This window comes from Ailuropoda melanoleuca, chromosome X, assembly GCF_002007445.2.
Source record: "Ailuropoda melanoleuca isolate Jingjing chromosome X, ASM200744v2, whole genome shotgun sequence".
Classification (NCBI taxonomy): Eukaryota; Metazoa; Chordata; class Mammalia; order Carnivora; family Ursidae; genus Ailuropoda; species Ailuropoda melanoleuca.
The window spans coordinates 28038222-28057902 of NC_048238.1; the positions used below are offsets into that span (position 1 = coordinate 28038222).

The 19681-nt window shown below is 36.2% G+C and overlaps 1 protein-coding gene across 1 annotated transcript in view; it reads right to left on the reverse strand.

Moving 5' to 3' along the window:
* Nucleotides 1-19681, reverse strand: part of DMD (dystrophin) — a 2070581-nt gene that overhangs the window by 1608019 nt on the left and 442881 nt on the right. The window contains exon 7 of the mRNA XM_034649821.1: nt 15713-15831. Coding sequence (XP_034505712.1) covers nt 15713-15831 — 119 coding nt within the window. The remainder of the gene's footprint in view (nt 1-15712; nt 15832-19681) is intronic.

Sequence of the window (19681 nt, forward strand, 5' to 3'; positions counted from 1 at the left end):
ACTCTTCCTGTGGTCAAAGAAAGAGATGAGAATCACTTGAACTAGGGGGAGGGCTGTAGAGGCGGGGAGGTATCACAGACTTACGGATAGAGTCTGAAAGTATAAGCCACAAGGCATCGTGATGGAGTTAAATTTCGGGCCGACAGAGATTGGGGGAATCAAGGATGACCCGCAGGTTTTGTTTTGAACAACTCAGTGTATAGATGATGGCGCCACTTACCGGTCAAAGGGCAACTGCGAGTGGCTCTCTCGACGAAGGTATTTGTTCAACTGATCACTCTGTTGAGAAATGTAAGCTAGTGATACAGAAGAGCTGCCTAAGAATTTCAGATAGTTTATATTCAGATACGGTTTACAGTAAAATCACATTTGAAACGACCTTTAATTTCAAGGCAATAAATTGATGGAATATTTTATTATAAATAGCTCTAATATTTCATTTTCTCCATGTTTAGAGCTGTTTAAATTACCAACTTAAAGTAATTTAAAAGACTGATTTATTACTACACAGCTTCCTGATCCATTCCTTTAAAGTCAATGCAGACGTGGTTGATTCATGAGAGAAAAAGAAACACCCTGAACTCATCCATGTGTTTGGAGGACAAATTAAATCATCTTTTAAATAGCCCCAGGATGGTTTCAGTCATTAAAGAGCAGAAGGCTAATAAAACAACTGTTCCTACTAAATCGTTTTCTGAGTTTTACAAGTAGATGTCCTCCCTTATATATTTTATTGGCAATATATGTTACCTTTATAGAGAAGCAGCTTTTCTATAGCTCTCAAAAAGGTTAAGAACCTGAGGTGTATTACAGGCCAATTTCTCTTGTAAATGTTCACTTAAAACAGTTTAAAGAGCTTTTTCTCATGTTAGAGGTGATTCATTGTACTAGGTTTAACTTAAAAATTGGGGGGCGCCTGGGTGGCTCAGTTGGTTAAGCGTCTGCCTCCGGCTCAGGTCATGATCCCAGGGTCCTGGGATCGAGCCCCATGTCCTGCACCCAGCTCAGCAAAGAGCCTACTTCTCCCTCTGCCTGTCCCTTCCACTTGTCCTCTCTCTTAAATAAAATCTTTTTAAAAATGTACTATTCAAACCTATGTATGTGTGTATATGCACATGTGGATTTACAATGACTTTTGTCCTAATGAACACCTTTAAGCCTGAATGAAAAAATCCAGAACTTTCTATTAGAAATCACATACCTTAAAGAGAAAGCAATGACTACCAAAGCTTATTTAAAATGGATGAACTTTATAATTTAAGGAATCAATAAACTTTGAAAGAAATAAGGAAATAGAACAGCAGGTTAGCTTCCTGCTCCAAATCACCTTCACTATTTATAGATTTATGTATTTAAGTCCCAAGAATAAAATTAGGGGGGCAGAGTAAGGACAATTGTACAGAGGGTTTTGCTTTATTTAACATCTAAAAGATTATGACACATCCACATTTTCACTTGACATAAACATTAGGTCATTTACTAGAAGGGGAAATGGTTCCCAAACAGGTTCCAGACTTTTCAAAATATTCTACTACAGGTTAATTAATTTGTGGAGATCAGATCACATTTTGTCGTGAATAATAGTTACCTATGTACTGGCCTGTTGCCTGATACTAAATTGTCAATTCCTTGGAAGACTCTACATCTTTTTCTTTTTGATGTGTTTGAAGTATACAGCACTCTTTCTTACATTAAGTTGTCAATCAATAGTTGCTTGATGAATTAAAATGAATTTATACTGCATAAAATAATGACCCTGAGGCAAATAAATTTAAAAAGCTTTTTTTAGTGTCTGAAACAAACTACAATGCAAGAATCAGAAGTAGGGGCTACAAAATCTCTAGGTTATTAGTGGTTAAATGCCTCCCACCCACACACACGCACACTGGAAAAAACTCCAAGTCTATCTAGCAACCTGTCCAACATTTGAGCTCTACAAAGGTATTCTTTTTTTGGACTAATCTATATGCATTCAATTCAGTAAAAGACACATTAGCTAAAATACTACTACTCTATAATAATGATGGAATTTGGCTCATCTAAGTAACCAATGTTTAGGTTCTGATAAATTCTAATTTTAAAAGTTTCCATAACTTCCATAAGATTAGAGTTCTCAGAAATATTATGACTATTCAGTGCCTCTTGATCAATCTGAAGAAAGATTAAACAAATGAGAACATTCTTTCAAGCACTGGTTACCTTTGACTGCCATTTTCCCCACCGGTATATATTAAGATTAAAGTGAAGAAGAAGAGGGGAGTTATCTTTTTTCATTTTGCAGTATTTTTTTTGCTTAAAATATGTTTCCACTTACTATGAATACACAGATACTATCATTTAATAGAAAATTCGTATCAAATATTACTGAAATCTTGCTACAACTAATGTTTTAAACAAGCAAATTTACTTAAGTTATGAAAATTCAAAGATTAATTTCTTATCTCCTAGTTCCTTAATATTTTGTGATTTTTTTCTTCTCATCTTTCACATGCAGTGCTTATATGCTTTGATGGAAGAAAAAGTAGAACTACAATAAACAGTACAGAGGAAATTACATGCAGTTATTTAATTTTTATGTGGAAGCTTAAATCTAATCTTTATTATTTATTCATTAAATTCGGAAATGGGTAGGATTTATCCTTACTTTTAACCTTTTTTAACCTGGTTCCTGTACCAAGTTTCTCCAAATACCCAAGTGCTCAAAGATCCCTGTTGTTCTAGAGTAGTCTTTCTCTACCTCGTGCTATCTCTCAGACTCCCTTTGATTAACAACTACAATGACATCATAGTCAACTATTATGTTTTAGGTGACATGAGGTGCATTTACCAAGGCCTTCACCATGTTTTCCTGCTCAATGAATAGTATTAATTTTGTAATCATTTTTCAAACTAATCTCTACATCCAACGTGGGGCCCAAACTCATGACCCGAGATCAAAAGTCGCATGCTCTATCGACCGAGTCAGCCAGGCACCCCAGAAGAATATTGATTTTAAAATAAATCGAAATGGTTCTTAAGAGATCTCAAAAGATCTACTGCTTTCCCGGAGGTGTATATTCATTCCACTTTGAATGCTTTCACCTACAGCGTCTCTACTGATAAAATATTAAAGAAACAGGGTTTTCTTTTAAGATTTTATTTAGTTATTCATTTTTGAAACAGAGAGAGCACGCACAAGCCAGGGGTGGGGGGAGGAGGCAGAGGGAGAGGAAGAAAAAGAATTCCAAGCCAACTCACACTGAGCACAGAGCGCTACACGGGGCTTGATCTCACGATCCTAAGATCATGACCTGACCAAAATCAAGACTCGGATGCTTAACCAACTAAGCCACCCAATGAAACAGTTTTTAAAACACTTTTCCAAAGTGTTCACTTGCCCAAGTGATTCTCTACAGACCCCCCCCAAAAAAAAATCCATGCAAAGAAATGTGCCATACAGAGAAACTTGTACATTCAGGCCTAGGTAAAATACACATTTTTACTTAGTCCTTTTAAGATAATAACCTTGTGTGTGTGTGTCTGTCTGTCTCTCTTTTTGCCAATCCATACTTTAGAGATTCCAATCTATTTAAGAGATGTTCACATCATAAGCTGATTGAGTAAATACATGAGAGAGTAAGATGTTTTGGCATACCTTACATGAAGTCTTTGCCATCTCTATTTCTGGAATTAACCAAGAGAGACAGTAGAAGGGAATATATCCATAGCTGGTTAGTTTTTCCTTTTGATAGCTTTAGTGTGACTTGGATAGGATCCCAAACTTGGAAGATTTGTAAACATCTTTCCACTTTGATTAATTATTTATTCTCTGAGGGAGACATCATAGCAAAAAGAATGCAGGGTCTCTCTTAGTCTGGCTCCAGTTTGTGTGACTTTTGCATTTATTTCCAGCACATTTAGAATCAATGGATTGATGTCCATCCACTTTAAAACAAACTCAATTAGCCTTGTAATAAAGAGAGTAACTTTTCAATCAGTGCAAAGGAAAACCTTAAGGGAAGAGAACAGAAATATTCTGCAGTACAATTATTTTCTGTAGTAGCTATAAGCAGGAAATCTCAACTCCAACTCACTAGCTAAGGGATGTGGGCAAGTTACTTAAACTCTTCAGTTATAAACAGCCATAGTAATAGTGTCTACCCCCTAGGGTTGTTGTGGGAATAAAATGAATTTATACCTATAAAGTGTTAATTACTGTGCCCAGTGCTTATACATTTTCAGTAAATATTACACCAGTCACATCGACATTTCTGTACAAATGCTACTCCTGGTTTCAGAAGACAAGAATTTTTCTGAGATTTTTGGGAACCAGTTCAACCACCCACACAATGTTAAATAAAGTTATGGTTGCAGAAGAAAAACTCCTTATATTTTCACAAGTGTGCTCATTAGTGTCTTACAAATACTGTGACAGTTATAAGAATAAGGTATTATAATTATGAACCAGCCTTCAGGAGACTTGTTAGAAATCTTCAGTAAACTGTGACTGTGTGTGTGTGTGTGTGTGCAATTCAACACATAGTTCAAGTCTACTGTGGAGTATTATACTCTGGAGCTTAAGAATGTCAAAGACTACCACCCAGATATCCAGCTGTGAACCAACAATATCCCTCAGATCAGGAAACTGTAAAAAGTGGGAAGGTCACAGGGAGAACAGTAAGGTTTTAAATAGGAAATCATTTAATTTACAGAGAGTCAGCATTTATCCTATGGGCAGGCAAGATAATTAGGAAGATCCGCTCTCCCTAATTAAGATAATTTATAGAATAGAAAGGGAAATAACACCGAATTTCTGCAATATTCCAGACACTTGACATATGTTTTAGCTACTGTTTCTGAAGGCATATTAGAGGTTAAATACTTGATAGGTATTATTTAACTTAATCCTCACAGTAACTGTATGAATTAGATATTACTGACTCTACTTTGGACATGAACAAAACTGAGTTTCAGAACGTTTCCCAGTGCCTTTTAACTAATTAAAGGCAAAACAGGGGGAGCCTAGGTGGCTCAGTCGGTTGGGCATCTGCCTTCTGCTCAGGTCATGATCCTGGGGTCCTGGGATCGATCCCCACATCAGGCTCCCTCCTTGGCAGGGAGTCTGATTGGGATTCTCCCCCTCTGCCCCTCCCCCTGCTCATGCTTGACCCCCCCCCAAATAAATAAAATATCTAAGAAAAAATAAATAAATAAATAAAAGCAAAACCAGATTTCAACCCAAGGCTATTTGGCTCTATGAATCAAAGGTTAAAATCAGGGCTGGGCTAATAATGTAAACTTGCCTAGGAAAATGACCAGAGAATCTTATTTTCTTAGAATTATAGGGTGAGGATAATTGTGGAGTGTTGCATCGCTTTTGTTTGCTCTGTACAAGTACTTTTAGACTAGTGGGATAGAGGGGGAGCTATAAAGTGACATGCAGGCCTTCATCCTCTGTGACTAGAATGCTATTACATATTGGTGCGAAATCAAGGCTATAGCTTTTTTATGTCAAGTAGCCCACAGTGACCTAGGATCTTGCCCTCACCATATGCACCCCATTCGCACGAAGGGCATATGTGCATATTTCGGTTGCTTCTGGGCCATCCAATGACAAGGGATTTCACGCCAAGATATTTCCTGCCTTATATCCTTCTATACAGCTAAGTAAATGTAGTATTAAATTTTATTGCATCTGTGAGTATAATTGCCAATTTGATCCCCTCACCACTAAAGTGACACTGCAGGCTACAATGACCATTATATCCTGTCACTAAAAGTCATCTATCTGGCTGAAATACAGGCTGTTTAGCAAAACTAATCCTAGATAAATGGTTTGTGATTAAAGTCAACCTATTTGTGCCATGAATATCAGAGATAATGAAGTTAACTAAAGCCATTTGCTTCTTTTAAATAGATTCATAGGATCACAAACTTACACTCTGGAAAAAATTTTACTGCCATTTATTTTTTTTTCTTTCATTATCTTTGAGTTAATATTGAAAAGTCCCCTGGAATAAGAGGCTCTATCAGCTTTATCAGCCGTGCCAGTGAAAGGAATAGGTACTGGTTGAAAAAGGAAGTCATCAAAGCCCCGATGACAGGGCACAGTGATTTTGGATCAAAGGGAAAAAGGAAGAGAATAAAGGAAAAAATAAATAAAAGGATGAAAAGCCAAAGATCACCCCCACACAGAGGTTGTCCTAGACGACCCTTTGGTGGCATCAGTGCGTGAGAGAGCACCATTCCATCACAAACACGACTCTGAAGTAATAAACAAAAGAAGGGATGGATGGAGAAACAGAGAGCTGTGCGGACAGGAGATAAGGCAAGTCCCTTAATCCTAACAAGAAGGTTTTGGTAGCCAGTCTCATGTGACAGCAGGCTGTTTCTATTTTATCTGGTGGATGAACCACTTCTCATTAAGGACAGGGTTATTAGTAATAAGCAATCCTCCAGTAACTCAAGATTTGAACAGCAGCCTTAGTCACCTTTTCAGGAAGAAAACGCTAGAAGTCTGAACAAACTCTGGGACAAAAGATTTATATTTTATCCTCTTAAAAGGCGCATCGCATGGAAACGGTTCTATTGCAGCTATTATTACTGTGGCTATACAATGGTCTCACCTGATGAGTTCTTAAAAATGGCCGGTGTCATGCGCCCACCGGAGACCAATGAAATCAGAATCTCTGCTCCAACCTCAGTGTTTTCATAAAACACTCCACAAGATTTTGTTGGGCACTGCCGTTGGAAATAACATGGACTCGGAGAAGAGAGAAACCTGAATTTGATTCCAGCTCATCTCTGTTGGCTATGTAATCTTGGGTTTAGGAAAGCTTCCTAAGACTCAGTTTTCCCACAAGGATTAACAACCCTGGAATTATTGTATTTAAAAAAATAGGATAAAGTATGTGAGGCCCCTAGAATATGATTACTCTACTTAAATTTTAGTTATATTTTACCAAAAGGAACTTTACATATTTGAATTTATATCACTGGTGATAAATTAGAAAATGCTTTTTAAGGGGTGACTGTGCTTCAGTCTGAGGCAAGATAATTCAGCAATACTGAAAAAGTAACTCACAAGAGTGATACTACAGAACAACTGATTATATATAAAAAGTGAAAACCCTGGGTTTCAACCACCATGTATATTTTAATAATACATAATATTCCCAAGGACTTAACTGTAACAATTTGCTCATCTCTCAAGTGGATAGCATATGACCCACTAACCCCACAAATTTGCCATAAGACAATAAATCAAAGAGTATATTATTATTTTAATTATTAGTTTAATTATTTTTAAGTATAATCACAAGACTACTATAAAGCTTCTGGTCTCTTTTACAAGGATAACCATCCTGTTATAAGAATTAAATGGAATCAACCAAGACCCCAATTCATTATTGTTTTACCCAAATATTTTTCTAAACTAATACATTTTCATCTTATATTTCATATTCCAGCTATTAAATGGCCCATGAATTTCTGTGTAGGGAAATTACTTAATTGGGAAATATATGTATCAACGTGATAATCTCTCTTCCTCATACTGAGCTATAAGGCTTTCAGATATTCATTTCCAAGTTCTGTGATATCTTCTATTTTTTTTTTATCAAACACAGTTACTTCTACTTTGAAGAGAGTGAAATGAATCAAAATGTTCCAGCTATAGTGATCACAAAGACAGCATGGTACTGGCACAAAAACAGACCCATAGACCAATGGAACAGAATAGAGAACCCAGAAAGACCCTCGGCTCGTTGGGCAACTAATCTTTGACAAAGCAGGAAAAAACATCCAGTGGAAAAAAGACAGTCTCTTCAATAAATGGTGCTGGGAAAATTGGACAGCTACATGCAAAAGAATGAAACTTGACCACTCTCTCACACCATACACAAAAATAAACTCCAAATGGATGAAAGACCTCAATGTGAGACAGGAATCCATCAAAATTCTAGAGGAGAACATAGGCAACAACTTCTATGACATCGGCCAGAGCAACCTTTTTCACGACACATCTCCAAAGGCAAGAGAAATAAAAGATAAAATGAACTTATGGGACTTTATCAGGATAAAGAGCTTCTGCACAGCCAAGGAAACAGTCAAAAAAACTAAGAGACAGCCCACGGAATGGGAGAATATATTTGCAAAGGACACCACAGATAAAGGACTGGTATCCAAGATCTACAAAGAACTTCTCAAACTCAATACACGAGAAACAAATAAACAAATCATAAAATGGGCAGAAGATATGAACAGACACTTTTCCAATGAAGACATACAAATGGCTAACAGACACATGAAAAAATGTTCAAAATCATTAGCCATCAGGGAAATTCAAATCAAAACCACACTGAGATACCACCTTACGCCAGTTAGAATGGCAAAGATAGACAAGGCAAGAAACAACAATTGTTGGAGAGGATGTGGAGAAAGGGGATCCCTCCTACATTGTTGGTGGGAATGCAAGTTGGTACAGCCACTCTGGAAAACAGTGTGGAGGTCCCTTAAAAAGTTAAAAATTGAACTACCCTATGACCCAGCCATTGCACTACTGGGTGTTTACCCCAAAGATACAGACGTAGTAAAGAGAAGGGCCATATGCACCCCAATGTTCATAGCTGCATTGTCCACAATAGCCAAATCATGGAAGGAGCCGAGATGCCCTTCAACAGATGACTGGATTAAGAAGCTGTGGTCCATATATACAATGGAATATTACTCAGCTATCAGAAAGAACGAATTCTCAACATTTGCTGCAACATGGACGGCACTGGAGGAGATAATGCTAAGTGAAATAAGTCAAGCAGAGAAAGACAATTATCATATGATTTCTCTCATCTATGGAACATAAGAACTAGGAGGATCGGTAGGGGAAGAAAGGGATAAAGAAAGGGGGGGTAATCAGAAGGGGGAATGAAACATGAGAGACTATGGACTATGAGAAACAAACTGAGGGCATCAGAGGAGAGAGGAGTGGGGGAATGGGATAGACTGGTGATGGGTGGTAAGGAGGGCACGTATTGCATGGTACACTGGGTGTTATACGCAACTAATGGAGCATCGAACTTCACATCGGAGTCCGGGGATGTACTGTATGGTGACTAACATAATATAATAAAAAATCACTTAAAAAAATGCTCCAGCTATAAGCAACATATGCTTTACTTTCAAACATTATCACTGATTTAATAAAAACCTCAAAAAAATTGAAACTATGCCATTTTATCCTCATTTTCTGTCATTAACTATTTAAAATGCTTTTGATTAAGGCTACACTCTTCTGTGACACATAAGAAATGCAGATATCAACTATAGAACACTTACTAATATCTCATTTAATACTTCAGACCCGACTTTGATTAAAATCAGTAACAAAGGAGTAACAAATTATTTTTCTAATGCATTTTCCTTAACAGTCTAATGGACTCCTAGTGATGATATACATAGGGACACCATTCATAAAAACCTATTGTATGTCATTCAGCATTGGGATATGGTGGATGCATTTCCCAGCTGTTTAAACAATTTATAGATGTCCTATCAGTCATTCAACATAATTTGTTGTGACTGTATAGGCCTAAGATGTTATGTTTCCCCCACTTAGATAGAAAACATCCAGGTAAAATAACTGAAAAGAAATTCCCAGTTATTTAGGCAAGGATTATACTCAAGTGCTTCTGAACAAATTTGGTATAGAAATTCATACCCAATGCAAATCTAAAATCACGTTAGATTATACTTCATTATTTAAGTTCCAACATAAAATGAGAAACTACATTACTTAACTATAACAATGAATAATATTTATTTTAACAAATCAACTCCTATGAGAGATAAAAAATATAAATCGGCTCTTTTCCATGAAGTCAAAACTGTGATAAAAGGACATGAAAAATCAGTACAAGATGCTAAATGATCTGGTATAAAGGGTAGATTCAGGCCATGTACACGCACACATATTGTTTTTAATGTTTTGGAGGTCTCCACGTTGTCTAAGCGGGTGAATTTGGGACAGTGATATCCAATTATTTCAGTCATCCAAATGACTGAAATGAATCAACAGAACAAAAAGCACATCAATTTATTACTGATTTGTTCAAATTGTCCTGAAAATATTCGGTGTTCTATGCTATCTGAACTGAGAATAATGTAAAGAGACGGTATCAAAGAGAGACACTAAATTCACATTCATTATCTCTCTCTCTCTCTCTCTCTCTCTCTCTCTCGCTCACTTTCACTCTCTCTGCCCCACCCCCCCACCATGCCACTGTTAACTTTTCAGGCTACTGGAAACGTTAACATATTTACTTGTTTGGGATTTCTGTTGTGACAAGAAATTTAAAAGTTTCCCATGAGGGGTGCCTGGGTGGCACAGAGGTTAAGCGTCTGCCTTCGGCTCAGGGCGTGATCCCAGCATTATGGGATCGAGCCCCACATCAGGCTCTTCCGCTATGAGCCTGCTTCTTCCTCTCCCACTCCCCCTGCTTGTGTTCCCTCTCTCTCTGGCTGTCTCTACCTCTGTCAAATAAATAAATAAAATTTAAAAAAAAAAGATTTAAAAATAAAAATAAAAGTTTCTCATGAGGAAATAGATTCCAACAGTAATATCTTAATATAATCAACTATATCACGATGCTAATATAATATCTGTATCCTCATTTTTGTTTTAATATAATATTGCACTGATGACCTTTTACCCGTGTACAAAGTTTTCATTTACTTATATGACTACGTATTACTTTCATACACAAAGTACTGCCTCATCGTCCCTTAAAGATTTTTTTTCTACAGTAGCAGTGATAAAACTAAGGATGCCTCCAGATACTGTGGGAAAGCCCTCTTCGACTGAAATGCATTAAAGTATATTAAAGTGGCACTGGATAGTCAAGGCTAGTTATGTAATGTGTCTGCCCACGGAAAAGACAAGTTGTACCAAAAAAAGTAAGGTCCAAGGCAAAACGTAAAAATAGTCAAGGATATCCTAATAAGTAGCCTTACTCTAATGATATGCAGGCTAGGAATATGTTTATCACATTTCTCTGGACTTCTGCATTGGGCTTCAGTTTTCCTAAAGCCTCATTAGATACCGATGCTAGTCTTTGTTCTAAGCAATGCTAATCGAAGTATACATTTAAATTATTTAAGTGTTTCCCAAATTCCTTTGCTAAAAGGTTGGGCTCAATATACATTAAGTAAATAAGATGGCAACACTAAATTTACTAATGTACCCCATTCCTTTGCTTTACAACGCCATTTCTAATTTGCTCATTTCAACTGCAATCTATTGAAGTTCAAAATTAAAGAAATATTTTCATTATTATTGCATTTAACACTATTAAATGATATAATTTGGTTTTAATGATCAAATTTTAATGTTTCTTTAAAAAAGAAATCCTGGAAAAAGTGGTCTCCTGCTGACCTAATAGGAACATTATTTTGCTATTATCATATCTGCATAAGCAGAAGATGATACTTTCCATTTTCCGTAACAGAATAACTAGACTAAAAAATGTTCTTCCAAGACACTCAGGATTTAGTTTTAGATAGTAACAACTTGTAATAACTCGAAAGACACTCTGCCAGGGATAATAATATAAATCAATTTTAAAAAGGTACACAGTAACATATATTTTGTACAGGTTACTTTGTTATCAAAAAGGCAAATGCCATTTTTATTCCCATGTACTACTAAAATACTTTTTTTTAATATATGGGGAAAAGAACATTTTACACTGCAGACAGTTAGGTTCTAAAGAATCTGAGATACTTACAGTAACAATTTAGATACTTACAATAAAAATTTCTAGGTGAAATCATATACATAGGGAAACACCAATATATTCTAATCTCACTACATTTTCTGGGATCAAAAGGTATTCTACAGTGGGTTCTGGAAAAAAAAAATAAGTCCAAATGATATGAAATGAGTATGTGTGTCCATAAAAAGTTCTGTTTATTTAACACCCTTCTGAGGTGGTATGGTCTTCCTCTTTCAGTCTTAACTACTGTAAACTACTTACTAATATTTCTTGTTAGGGAATCAAAATGTGATGGTTGGAACAAAGATGAAAGAAAAAAACACTGCTTGCTCAAACAACTGATACCCAAATAAGAGGCTTTAAAAGCATTCTTCTCTTTTATGGCAAATGCCACCTATTTTCCCTTGAATTTTTTTAAACGCTAATAAACTGTATGGATACAAAGTTAAGTCTGAAACCGTTCATTTCAAGAGTATAACTTTCCACAAGGCAGAGCTTATTCTTCCAAAAGTAGACTCTAAAAACAACTGAAGAGAGATGCGGGGATTAGCCAAGCAGAAAATACAATCTATGTCACCATCCTTGTGAAGTTAAAATGAAGAGAATTAAAACCAAACTAATTGGCTTGTAAATGTCATTCTGAGGTTACGAACATTTCTTGCAAGCCATAGTGCTCCTCAAATTTGACTCTCATCATTCGGGATTTTTTTTTTCCCCTTTTCTAAAGTTATCCTGGTAAATAAGTGAGGGCATTTCCACATCATACGGCATATCCCAAACGGAAATGATTTACAACAGTAACATGCAAAAAGATATCTAGAACCAGCACAATTTTATCCCCGATTTTTTTATTCCTTTCAAAAGAATATCTTCACTTTGTTATTCACATGAAAAAGCTGACAAAGCATTCTCTTAATGCAGAAAGCGCTGTGTGGATTGGCAAACAAACTAATTTCTCAAAACTCAGGGAAGCAAACAATAATTGTGGGTATATAAAACCCACAATGCAAGTAGTAAGCATGTCTTATAGGGAAATCGTGACAGAAAACGAATCGCCTGATTCACAATAGGATATATTTTAAAGGAGGTAAACCTTTTATATCCATGAGCCTAAAGACACATAAATTATTAAATAATTTTACCCTAGTAGTACTTATTTTTGCATATGTTAACATTTAAACACAGCAGAAACAGCTCCTGAAATTGCTTATGCTAATGCTTAATGCTACTCATTTTAAAAGGCAATTCCTCTTAAAATCAAACCTCAGGCCTCAAAACACCAGTTAAAGCCAAACAAAGCATACCAAAGTCAATATATGCAAGACATGAAAACCTCCAAATTATATTTCAATGACTTTTTAATTTATAAGTCAACCTAATCAGCAAAGCATACATTTAAAATTCTAAAAACATTTTTCGGCAGGTATTTAAGCCAAACATAACTTCAATCCCCCCAAACCAAAAATCTCCCCAAACATAAAGCAAAATGTTTTATTAACTTCCTAAAAAGCATATTAGATACGAAATGAAAATCCCTTTAGAGAATAGCTGACATCATCATGCATAAGCTAAAGAACCAATATCTGGTTAAATAAAACTAATGAACATCTCAAAGGTAATTACCATACAGGGCATGAAAGAAGGCCATGAATCTCCCATGTCAGATACGTTGAAGAGAGTGTTCTAAGCCTTAAACTCTTAGAATTGCTACTCTTCTGTGACTAATGAGTCAGTGAATAAAAATCCTTATGAATTAGTTAATATTTTTCCTTTCAATTATCACTGATATCATCTCTAGAAAAATTCTGAACAATTTCTAGATGCATATTTGGGTATTTCCTTAACACACTGGCAGGAACTGACATATACCTAAAAATATAACGTTAAGATTTATGTTGAATTCTCATCCTACTGACACCCATAAATAAACCATAATAAACCATTTTAGGAGACAGAACACTCTGAATTGGAAGGGAGCCCATGAAGAGAATGGGTTTTCAGATCGAAGACTTTATTGGCAAAATGAAACCATACCCAGTGGTTTGCTATTAATCAGCTTGTATTTCATATTATATTTGGTTGATTTTGAATTGTTGTTTGAGATATTATAGTGGTCTACACAATGTACATTGCAACATATACTTTCCAGTTAGGAAGATGTATGAAATTGGATATAGTAGGCTATTTTATGCTATAAAATACATAACTCATGTAACTGCCCTCTGATTATGATGTGGACACCAATTTGGTGTCCCTATTTCACTGACTCAAAGGAAAACTTAAGAACAAAAGCCATTTTAGCCATTTCATCACTTAACAAGAAAAAAATCTATTTTAAACCTACTCTTACTATTTTATGAAGGCTAGAGCATACATAAGAATAACTAGAGCATATATCCCAGATATTGGGAACTGGTAACCATATATGGGTTTAATGAAAAACAAAACACTATTAACAGGCTTATCCTTCAAATCTATACACTGTAGCCCTTATCCTTAAGGGTTAGAGTTCATATTTTCATTACATCTGCCTTTCTCTACCTCACTGGAGTATGAAAAAACATGTAAATCAGTATGGGAGGCAACAGTGAGGTAATCCTCCCCCATCCTGCAAAACAAGGAAATATGATTGATACAATTTCTTCCTTAGAGCTAAACTAGGGCAGGAGGGATGCTAATCATCTATTGAAGCAACACAAAGAGTTTACAGAAGTCAGTGCTAAATTATGCATTATTTAAAGCAGAAGAGACATTTCTAATAAACTTAATATGATTTCAACCTCACAAACACATTTGTGCTATTAAAATTTTCCTTCCCGAGTACATGTGCCTACCAAGAGCAATATTTCGGTCAATTATATGTGAGTATTCTGATTCTTGTAATAAATATCTCATTTAAAATGACTGAATTTTCATTTTGATTGATATATCCTCTTTTGAGTTTAAAATTATGCCCCCAACACCACCACCAACATATGGATCTCCTGTCAAGAAGATGAGGTAATCAGGTCTGCAACACAGAGGATTAGATTCTAGTGGATGATAAATTCACCACTGAAAGAATATCCTCTGAGTTATTTCTGAGCTTTTCCTGATGAGACCCATTACCACCACTTGATCTCCTTAGCTGGAACTGATTCAATATTCCAAAGACCATTTAATTATATAATCCTACCCAAATATCAGCTCCATGGACACTGCTTCTCCAAATTGTGGTTTTAGAATGCGGCAAAGCCTCAACAAAGTGAGAACAGAGTCTGCAATTGCAAACAAGTTGGCAAGCAAAAAAAGTGCCTCATAGGTTAGAAGAAAAGCAGAGGTCAAGAATCATTATCCCTCTAATCCATGTGTCTGGAAAGCATAACTATGTAGCACCAGAGATAATTATGAAATTTACTTAAGCGTAATATAATAAAAATATAAATACAGTGCTGCCTGTCAATGGAAGCAGAAAATGAATAATCGTCCAATGGAGGACTTCCCCCAGAGTGACAGATTATAACAGAAGCAGTGCCAGGAATAGATTTCCTGATTTAAACGGTAAACCGTGTTGCCTTTTATAGAGTATATGAATGAAATTGGCAAGAGTAGCTAATTAATTATAGCTGATTAGTCTACCAAATCTCTTGGTAGAATAAGCAAAACATGAACTTTTTATAACTATTTGGAGTCAATGTACTTCGAATGTAGTATACTTCATCCATGAGGCATATACATTCTAAAGGCCTGGAATTTTCTCTCAAGTTTTACACTTTAGTTTTAGATCATGGTATTTGGAGAGCTAAAATCATATAGAACAACTCATAATATGTTGCAAGAAGAAAGAACATTTTAAATACACCCAGAATACAGAAAAACATATAATGCATAGTTTCTCTTTTGTGTTTAGTTTGTGGAAATGTTAAATCTGAGACGATAAATATTAAACTATACTAAAAACCGTGGTAGTCCAGAAATGTACCAACCTTCAGGATCAAGCAGTTTCTCTATACCTAATTGATATTTGGCAATGTTGAATGCATGTTCCAGTCGCTGTGTGGCTGACTGCTGGCAAACCACACTATTCCAATCAAACAGGTCTGGCCTGAAATACACACAAAGACCAAACATAAATCAACTTACAATATTTCACGAGATTCACTTCATTTCTAATTTTTAATTGACAACCCATGCCCATCATCCTCAAGAGTTGAGCGTTACTTTTCATGACCCCTCCATAACGTTTTTCATTTAACAAGTCACAATTTTACTTGAAAATCCTGAAGAAAATAAAGGAGAATTCATTTTCCCTTGCCAAGTAACAAAAATATATTGATGTCATCCAGTCTCACAAATTTGAACGCCAACCATTTGCTGGTGACTTCCAATTTCATAAGCCTAGCCCAGACCTCTTCCCTGAACTCCAGACTTTAGATTTATCTGCTTATTCAGTATCTCTACTTAGAGTCATCGCAAGACTCAGGTGTCCAAAAGCAAGCTTCCGGTATTCATCCCCATCACACTCCCCCAACCCACCTACTCTCTTATAGCTCTCCTTTCCCCAATAATCAAGGACAAGTTCAAACTTGCAGTGGCTCAGACAGAAATCCGGAGTCTAATTTGATGACTCTCACTCTCATACAACACTTAGTTGGAAACATATCCAGAATTTCACCACTTCTCACTACCCTTGCAGCCATCACCTCCATCCAAACCACCATTTTATCTTGCGTGGATTATTTATTGCATTAACCTTCTAACTGCTCCTCTACTCCCAGCCTTGCCCTTGTTAATCTATTCTCAGCAAAACTGCCAGAGTGATCTATTAAAATGTTTCATCACAAACTTCTCAAATCCCTACTATCAGGGAGTAAAATTCATTGATTTAACTGTGACCTACAAGGCCCTACATGGTCTAGCTCCCTGTTAACCCTCTGATTTGATTCCTTGCCTCTCCCCTCATATTCCTCAAACAAGCTAGGTAGCTTCTGTATTTGCATGTGCTGCTCTCTCTACCTGGAATTCTCTTCCCCCAGACATGGACATGGCTCACTATTCCACTTCCTTTGTGTCTTTCCTCAAAGGTCACATTATTGGTGAGTCCTTCCTTGCCCTCTCCCCATCTAAAATTGCACACTCCCAAATCAACCTTAAACATATTCATTTCCTATCCCTTTCCTACTCATCACCACTTACTACTACTTAATATTTTATATATTTAATTAATCTTGTCTGTTTACCTGTTTCCCCCACTAGAATGCAGAATATACAATTTTTTTCACCATTTTTGTTCACTTCTAGAAACCCGGCCTGACATAGGAGAAGGTGCATAAATATTTGTTGACTAAATATTTGACTCCGTAAATTTTGTTGACACACAACCAGAGAATGGATGAGAACATACTCTATGAACATCATTTTACTTGATAATAGAGAAAACATGAAGGAGCATAAGAGGGAGTTCTTATCCTATAAGGACTTAAAACCTAATAAGGAAAAAATGTACACATAATAAGTTAAAATAAATTTTAAATGTGAAAAACACAGATAATAAGATATAAGGTTTTCTAAAATCTGAAGAGGTCAAGAAATACTTTTTTTGAGGCTTAAGGGAGTCTTAAATGCTGGTTTGGGTTTAAATTTAAGAAGTTGCTGCAACATGGACGGCACTGGAGGAGATAATGCTAAGTGAAATAAGTCAAGCAGAGAAAGACAATTATCATATGATTTCTCTCATCTATGGAACATAAGAACTAGGATGATCGGTAGGGGAAGAAAGGGATAAAGAAAAGGGGGGTAATCAGAAGGGGGAATGAAACATGAGAGACTATGGACTATGAGAAACAAACTGAAGACTTCAGGGGGAGGGGGTGGGGGAATGGGATAGACTGGTGATGGGTAGTAAGGAGGGCACGTATTGCATGGGGCACTGGGTGTTATACGCAACTAAAGAAGCATCAAACTTTACATCGGAATCCGGGGATGTACTGTATGGTGATTAACATAATATAATAAAAAATAAATAAATAAATAAACAAAAGAAGTTTTTGAGAAGATAATTCTGAGTTGTGTGGATACTAAAAAATCAAAGTTCTTATGGAAGAAAAAAGCAGAATGTGCTCAGTCAGACCTCACAGGCCTGGCTCCGTTGAGAGATTTTCAACATCAAGAAGGGGCAGGAGATAGCATTCCTAGGAAGGGGAACTGGATGAGTTTGTAAAAGGCCAATTTACCCCAACAACACTGGAAACCAATGGTTCTTTGCCTTTTCTGGATCACAGATACCTCTGAGAATCTGATGAGCACTATAAAACTTTTATTCATACATGAAACTGTCCATATCTTTACACATAACTTACGTAGAATTTTAGGGCAACTGGGTCTGTCAATGGACTCCTGCTTAAGAACTCGCGCTTGGCAAGCAAGGAAATTATAAGGATGGGCTTAACTGTTGTTTTCAAAAACCATAACTAAAAATAAAGGTACAACTTGCTCATTTGAATCTCATTTCCTTTTCTTTATTTGATGCTACCCTGATTAATTTACCAGAATTTTGTCTACTTCTTAGGAAGTCTATTGTGCCCTCTATACTCCAAGTTACCCAAAAGAGCTAACAATATTTAGAACCTATGGATAATGTGGGAGCTGACTCTAGTAGTGGAAAGATGATAAGAAATACAAATTAATTCTAGACTATTTGGGGAAGTTTTAACTTCACTATGCAACCTCTGTCCCACCTTCTTTTCTGTATCTCCCAGCAATGGAAGCCAGAAAGAACATAGGTGGGAGAGTGCAGGAGAGTAGCTTTCTCATCTGCAGTACAATCAACAAGGTTAAATGAGAAGGATGAAAAAGAATACAGTTGCTTCCTCCTTCTAACCCTTTCCCTTCATCCCCTTCTCCTCTTGGCCACGAACTAATCACGTGGGTGAGGAGCTATCTAAGTCACGTTATCTACTGGAGCTTCAGTGTTTTCATTTAAAAAAAGAAGGATATGTACTGAATGGCCTTTGAGGTCTCCTCTAGCATTAAAATTAATGTTTTAAATCATTAAAATTCATCATTAACATTTTAAATAACTATGATTTCCAAACGCATAAAGAACTGTAAGACTAACCAACCGAAGAAAGCTACATACCTTCCCATGCTGACCCAAACCTGAACCCATAAATAGGAACACGCAACCAATGTTCACCAGTCTTTTGAGGAAACAGACAAATTGAATAAGACAACATAGCCTAGCAGAGTCCTCTATAAATTCAAATCCTGGCTCTACCACATATTAGCCAAATGGTCTTAGGTAAATAATGCACCCTCTCTGTGCCTCAGTTTCCCAATATGTGCAATGGGACTAATTACAGTATCTATGTCATGAGAAACAAGTGGGATATTTTAATCAGAAAAGTGCCTACAAAATAACATTAACTTAATAAACATTAACTTCTATTACTTTGCTCTAAGGTTAATTATATTTATGAAATAACAGTAATGCATTTTCAATTTATAGACTCATGCCAAAAACACCTATAACCTACGTATATAAATGTTACAGACACTGTTGATGCAAGAATAATACTATAAGACAGGAGGGTGGTGGGTGGGTTGGGCGAAGGGGAGTGAGAGACACAGGCTGCCAGTCATGGCAGGAATAAGTCACAGGAATAAAAGGCACAGCAAAGGGAATGTAGTCAATGACACTGTAATAGTGCTGCATGGAAACAGATGGTAGCTACACTTGTGGTGGGCACAGCATAATGTATAAAGCTGTTTAACCACTATGTTGTACACCTGAAACTAATATAACATCGCGTGTCAACTATACTCAAAAGAAAATTTTTCTAAGAATACTATAATAACAAAATGGAAGGTGAAGAGGAAAGAAGGAAGTACAAGTGTGATAATTTTGTCATCTTTTATATCAGGTAGTCAACAGATCTTGTCTACACCTGATGAAA